General features: G+C 36.3%; 1 protein-coding gene across 1 annotated transcript in view; it reads right to left on the bottom strand.

Annotated features, from left to right (window-relative positions):
• Window positions 1–557: 557 nt before the first annotated feature.
• Window positions 558–7579, bottom strand: part of LRRC8B (leucine rich repeat containing 8 VRAC subunit B) — a 29241-nt gene continuing 22219 nt past the window's right edge. The window contains exons 5-6 of the mRNA XM_025390554.1: window positions 3007–5671; window positions 558–2973 (exon numbers count right to left, since the gene is read on the bottom strand). Coding sequence (XP_025246339.1) covers window positions 5399–5671 — 273 coding nt within the window. The 3' untranslated portion in view covers window positions 558–2973; window positions 3007–5398. The remainder of the gene's footprint in view (window positions 2974–3006; window positions 5672–7579) is intronic.

The raw sequence follows: 7579 nt of genomic DNA, 5'->3' as shown, positions 1-7579 counted from the left end.
AAGTTCTGGCTATCAGCTTTCTAATGTGGTCCTGAAACTGTGTGCATGTGCGTGTGTGTAAGAGATGGAGAGAGACTGTTTTCTATCAAAAAGTTCAAACTATCATGTACATATTTTATTCAGTAATTCAATTTTTTCTCCTTTGACTAAACCATCTCAGAATTGTCTGTCTTGCAGTTCTTTAGCTTTTGCTTACCTGGTTCACAATTCAGTGTTAATGTTAAACAGGAAATGGAGAAACAGACACCAAGAAGAAAGGAGATGAGGTGTTCTATGAACATTGTTCCCTGAGTAATTCCAAGGAAAGATGGGCCCACTTGTGAGAGATCTACTGTCCCTCACAACCCATGTATTCTAGGATCCACGCAGCTCTTTTCAGGTGCTTGTTATTTTGTGGCCATGGTAGCATATTTTGAAAACTCATACCACTGTTATAAGATTCGTATGTAAATCTGAAATCTATCATTTGGTGAATAACAGTACGACGCTACAAGGAAGCATGAGAAGAGTGAGGGAATCACTTTTGGAACTTGGTTAAAATTAGTACAGTCAACTTCTTCCAGCATTTAGTGTTTTTATTTGCCATTTGTTATAAAAATTGGATCTTTATTTTACACAAAAGGTACTTTAAAAACAGTGAAGTTTACCAAAAGCTACTGAATCTGCGGCAAAGGGATTTACCACCAAAAATGCAGATTTACACGGTAAACCTGAGGGCCAAAAATATTGAACAAAATCTTCCATTTTCTAATAATTCATTACCAGAAGCAAAAACAATTGTGCACAGATAAATATGTGAAGGTTAACAAATGCTAGTTTTCACTCTTGCACTAACCAAAGAAAATGTCTCTATTCCAGATTGGCCCATTATTTCACTGAGTGAAATATTTGAAGAATTAAAAAAAAATCTTCTTGTAAACGTTAATATTTAAACATAACATATACATGCATGAACACATCCATTCTAACTCTATACCCCTTTGTATTCTTAAAATTGCACCATCTCTGCTAGAAATAATGTACAACATGCAGAAGGCATTCATAATTGTTTTTCTCAGCAGTAGTGTATTATACAAGTCAAATGCAAAAGTTAAATATGAAATTAAGCTCAACTGAAAGCCATCTCAATTCAGTACTTTGGCTCATTATTCTATGTTAATGCTTTAGTGCTGATGAAATTATTCATATTAAAAATTTGAAGAGAAGGTAGCCTGTTACCAAAGGTATGCAGTAGATAGCTCCCTGTGGATACAGAAGTGATGGACAAGAAACAGAAGGAAACCAATTAAATAGGACTGCAGGTTTTCACTGCTTCCGCTTTTCACATCCAGCTGAAAAGAAATAATTATATCGAGGGCATTCTGCAACAGTAATTAGTTTACACTATTTCAAATATATATAATGACTTCATAATCCAAACTGGAATGCAAAATAACTCCTTCCCTCTCCCACCATTTTGTGTCTGTTTCCAAAAAGAAATAAACAGATTCTGATGCAATGTACAGTTACTGAAAACAAAACAGTTACATTGTCCTGCTTTGGGTAGAGATCAGCTGTAAATACTGCAGGATGGGTAAAATAAAACTACTCAATGAGACATAATTATAGGCAATGGCTTCCTCCTAAATAAATACATGCTCAAATATCATTGCAAATCTTCTAGCATAAATATATTGTTAAAGTGCTGATCAAATTTAGTGCAGTAGGTGAGTAAGAAAAACAACATACCTTATGTGCAAAGGATGATGCTAAGAGAATGTGAAGATGGAAAGACGAAAAGAAAATTTTATTGAAAACGCAAGAAAATAATGTTAAGGCCACAGAATAATTGTTTGATTATTTTAATGGTTTTTGAACCCATCAATATTATGCAATATTTTAATTAAACATAAAATTTTAATCACAAAACACTTGAACAGAAAAAAAATTTTTTCACTATCAAACAATGTTATGCAAATACATCACTGCAGTGCACCACAGCACACCTATCGGAGCTATGCCACAGCACTGAGATACTGAGGATCTCTATTTACCCTGTTTAACATAATGTGAAGTGACATAAAATACAGTGACATACAGGAGAATTAAGACTGGGAGTGAAGAATGAAAATATAGTATCTATGTGCCACACAGATGTACCCTGATGTAAGTTAGGAAAAGAACACTACTCCTTTACTGGAATGCTCAGAAACACTTAGGTTCTCAGATCAAGGTTGAGCATGTGATTTCTTTTAAATGTCATAACTTAGGGAATACAGCACTTCATGACTAATGAATTAAAAAGCTTGCTATCCTACTATTTAATCTACAACCTCCTGCAATTTTGGGAAAAAAAAAACCCACTAGATATATCAAAAAATATTATAATTTACATACATGAAGTATGTGTGTCTGTGTGTGCATGCAAATAAAAGTAACCCATGCCATTACTACCATAAGCTATGAATTTTGTTCTGAATAACCTCCACATTTATTTTTTGGAAAATGCATATGTATTCTTGAAATCAAATGCCAACGAAAGTCTCATAATTATAATTTAACAAACTTAACTGTCTTTACTTAAAATTCTGTTAAGTGAATATGAACACTTGTGAAATAAAGATCTGCTCCAACTGTACAGTAAAGGTAGTATTAACACCCTATTTTTTATGTGAAGTAGTAGCCTCATTGCTCCTTGCATCAGGGCTACCTTGTCTCAAAAGTGACCTAAACACTGGCGTATAAGGTTTAAATTAAAAGATGTAAAACCATGGCATCAAAAACAATATAGATTGCACCAATAATTATACCCTAGTGTGTGGAAAGCAGTTTATAATATTTATTATTAATCCTGCTAGTAAATTCCTCTAGAAATTTATGTAGGTGATAAGGAAAATTTAGCCAATGACTTCTGCAGTTGAACCAAACCAGTGACGAGCCATGGAGAAGTTTGTCAGGTGAATGGTAGCAAATCTGAATTTTGTTTTGAAAATTCTTCCTATAAAAGAGGGTGAGATTCTTCCATACAAATTCTAGCTAGTTATGTGGCCAAAAACGTTTAAGCACTTTTGGCATATTCATGTCCAAAACTTTATCATATACCAAACTGGAATCAGTATACATGATAATTCTATTGTGAAACACTAAAATAAACATCAACTCACACTTAAAAAAAAGAAAATAACAACAAAAAACATGGATATAATTAGAATCTGTTTTCTGAAGTCCTAGAAGTTTCATCAGTTATACCTGCTTCCCTGAGAGCTGAATGTTCTGACTAAAGGCAAGTTTTGGTTAAGTCATTTATTTTTACACTGTTCCTTTCCATTCAGAATAAACAATAATGTGTGAGGCAGTGTGTTTGGTGTCCTATATTCCTTATAGCCAATATTATTCAAATTTCATTTGATTTGAATAATTCCTTTCTCTGAACTTTAGTGCAGGAGTGTGTGGCAGGTGAGGGAAGCTCTATTTGCTATGCTTTAAAGACTCACTTTCATCTTTCTGGAACAAAGCAAGAGAAAACATTTACCACGCACCACAATTCCATATACACAGTACTGTTTACCTATAGTGCTTTCCCGTTTTGTGTAGGTGCAGTTAATAGATTTCTTCATAGTTATATCCAAAATGAAGAGATGGCATCATAATGCCTAGACCCTTAGGGAAAAACACATTAAAGATGTACATTTCCCAAAAATGAGTCAGTTGATTTTATTCATTAAAAAATATGCATAATAAAAGGCCAAACACAAAGCTCTTTATAAAAAGGAGCAAAATGTATTTTCCAGAAGAGTTAGATAAAGGCATGAGATGAATTTCAGTTAAATGGATCTATTTCTTTGTGGGTTTTGAGAACTCATTTTAGACACTGAATAGAGGCTGTTTTACATTATAATCACAGCTAGAGATTACGCAGATGGAGGGGAAAAAAAGTCTTTTGCTTTAACTCTTACTAAATTTCTATATTTTAAAATTAATTTCAAAACCAAATCTGTACCTCTCCCCTCTATCACAGTTTTTGTAAGTAATTAAGAATTGTACCCGTACGATTGCACAGCGACTAGGGAAGGGAGAGGTAGATGATTCGGCCACTCTCTCACAAGGAAACCCCCAAATACTTTAGGGCATTAAACACAAGGCTTTTGTTATCCAAAAGTAATTAGTTGCAGAGTACAAAAACATTCTGGAGCAGAATGTACACAAACATGAGAGTCATAAACAGCCAAAACCAAGTACACTAACAGTAAGTTCATAAAGAAATGCATAAATTCTATATATCTTACAAAAACGATCCTCACAGATTTTGAATCCAAGATTATACAATAGAAAATATTTATATGTTTTACATTTAATATAAAAATTCTTAACAAATAAAAAAAGGCCTTGATGATAGACAAGAAGAAATTTTGGGGAATACATTAATTTTCAGGATGCCCCAAGGATAATACATCTTAAATACTCAGCTCCTGTTCTAGGCCAAATGCAGGCATTTTCTCAGGGTCATCACTGGTGTTGAGAAAACCAGGTTAAGGAAGACTCAAGCAAGCTGGGAAAGGAAGTAAAAATTAAGCCAAAAACGAATTCTGCCAAGCACAATACACCCCATCTAAAAAAATTTAGGAACATAAATCAAAGACAGTGGTGAGTATACATCAAGACAATTCATATTGATGAGTTTATGTTCTTGGTGATAAATATCAAAACCGGAAGTCAGTTAAAACAAGTGTGCAAATAAGTAATGGGGACTGGGGGAAGAAGAGGAGAGAACACCTATACAATCTTGAAGGCAAACACTGCAAGGAGGAATTCAGTCATTTCATAGCTCCCAGTCCACCCTCGATGTGCATTTCTTGCAACATCTCAATAAGTTAAAGAACAATTATTCACAAACTTCAGGTTAGTGTTAACAGTTTTTACCTGGTTAATTTAGGGCTAGACACTGAGTTGCTTTAATAAGACATTTAGTTATGGTTCATCATAATAGTCACCCATTCTTCATCTCTATTAACTTAGAAAATTTTACTTCTCATTTAAAGCCCTGGAGCATTATTTTATTTTTATTTTTATTTATTTATTTTTTTTGAGACAGAGTCTTGCTCTGTTACCCAGGCTGGTGTACAGTGGCACAATCTTGGCTTACTGCAACCTCCACCTCCCTGGTTCAAGCAATTCCCCTGCCTCAGCCTCCCAAGTAGCTGGGATTACAGGTGCATGCCACCATGCCCGGCTAATTTTTTTTGTATTTTTAGCAGAGATGGGGTTTCACCAGGTTGGCCAGACTGGTCTCAAACTCCTGTCCTCAAGCAATCTGCCCATCTTGGCCTCCCAAAGTGCTGGGATTATAGGCGTGAGCCACCACGCCCGGCCGAGCATACTTTTAAAAATGATTTTGAAACATGGGTCTCTTTTCTTTAAGTCAACATTTGTCTAAGCACGTCTGTAAACGTTCTGTTACAGGGAGAGGAAGAGTATTGAGCAAGTTCTCCTCAACAATCAGACAGCTCCGTTTTAGGGACTGACATCCTTCCAGTTCAGGAGGAAGTGTTTCCAGGTAATTACCAATGAGCTCCAGATGAGTAAGGTTGGACAGCTCACCCACGTGAGGGGACAAATTCATCAAGCTATTTTTCCCCAAAAGTAAACATTGCAGCTTTTTGCACTGAAACAGCCCATCTGGTAGCATCTCAATCTAGAAAGGGAAGAAAAAAGAAATTGGTAAAATAGATTTTTGGTGTTTTATGATAAGACATTTACCTTTTGCCCAAAAACACATTTCTGGAGGTTTATAAGTGATGTAGACTACAATGATGATAAATTTGAAGCAGATGAAAAGACAGAGGGAAAATAAAGACAGGAGTACAGCGAGGAGTGAGGACTGTGGCTACCTTGGACACCTACATCCTTGCTGTGTATGGGTGGGCAACGAGTTTGGTTTTAAACACTCTAACAAGCAATTCTTAAAGGAAATGTAGTTATACACACATTGTCGTTAAGATAAAAAACAAACCAGTAAGAAGAAGAAGAATTACTCTTGAGTCCTGGATCAGAAATAAATCACCCTCAAGAGTCTTCATAAAACGTTTACTGTGTAATGTAATGAATAATACCCTTAAAAACATCCTAAGATCCTGACAGCAGACTGAGAACTTTATTCTCTTTTTTAAAAAAGCCTACAGAAGCAGAAGCAAAAAAACATGATTATATATACATGCACATTTCATTCCCCTCTACATACACATACACCTGAATATTTACTCTTGTTCCTTCCCTCTGGCATGGTTTCAATTAAATAATTTATAATACAGAGATAATTTTAAATAGAATACATATTATGCAAATTAGGTTAACTCCTAAAGCTGCTCACGTTGACTGCTCCCCTATATGGTAGATAGGTTGTATGTCGATTTCTAAGGGAGCCACAGTACATACAAGAAATAGGGTTTATTGAGGAAAGACCTCCAGAGAAGAAGTTGAGCACATACACAATCCCTTCAACCCATCACTTCACTGAGGGGTAAGTCTGGCCTCAGCATAGATAGACTGCACATACCACCGCCCCCCACCCCCATAATACTTTACATATTGGCTGGGGACAGGGGCCACCTACAAAACTATGAAATAATGTAGGTTCCTTGGTTCAAAAACTGGCTTTGTTAGAAACAGGGATACAAAGGGCACTCAGGGACTTGGCCTATATCCTCTGATGGGCTAATGCAGACCTGATGGGAGACAAGTTTCTAGGGCCATCCAGAACTGTCTCTCCTCTCAAAAGGATAAATAGCTTTTATATAAGCTAAAAAATGACCAAATTCCATAAAAAATGTTAATGATGTTGTAAACTCCATTCTCCTACATCACCCCTCCCTCTAACACACATTCAGTGCTGTATATCCTTAAAAATAAATCTAATTACTGTCACTGCTAAGAACAACATTCCATATAGATTGTCACTGTACACTAAAATATTAGCTATAAACAAAGGGAAAAATATCTACCCTTTACTTTCATTTCCTTTCCAAGAGCAATGCAAACCCGACATATGCAGACCTATATTGAGAGATGAGGCAGAGAGATGAGAAGAAATGCAACCTCTTTCTAAGGCAACCCCTTCTGCACAGAGGCACCTGCAGCTCAGAAGTAGGATCAGTGATGTCCAAGTGGAGAAAAAAAATCAGTCCTTTACAGTGTGCATTATTAAGAGTGCTTGTTGGTGCCTATGAAATGACTCAGGCAAACTGGCTAAAAAAGAAATTAGGCTTGGCTCATTTATATTCAGTGAGCACGTGCTGAGTGCCTTCTGATGTGCCAGGTTCCCAGCTAGCTGCTGGGATAAAGTACTGAGTTAGAAAGACTGCCTTTGAAAACTAGCCTAATAATGCAGGTCACCATTGACATCTCAGCATTGCTGACATTCTGGGTGGAAAAATTCTTGCTGTGGGGCTGTCCTGTGCAGTGTAGGATGTTTAGCAGCATCCTCAGCCTCTACCCACCAGTTGCCAGTGCCACTCCCCTTCCCGGTTGTGACAACTAAAAATGTTTCCAGACAAATGTCTCTTGGGAGGCAAAATCATTCCCAGTTAAGAAGCACCAGTCTCAC

The sequence above is a fragment of the Theropithecus gelada genome, chromosome 1 (genome assembly GCF_003255815.1).
Source record: "Theropithecus gelada isolate Dixy chromosome 1, Tgel_1.0, whole genome shotgun sequence".
NCBI lineage: Eukaryota > Metazoa > Chordata > Mammalia > Primates > Cercopithecidae > Theropithecus > Theropithecus gelada.
The sequence above is the reverse complement of the archived record's forward strand: the minus strand, read 5'-3'. Positions and strand labels throughout refer to the sequence as shown.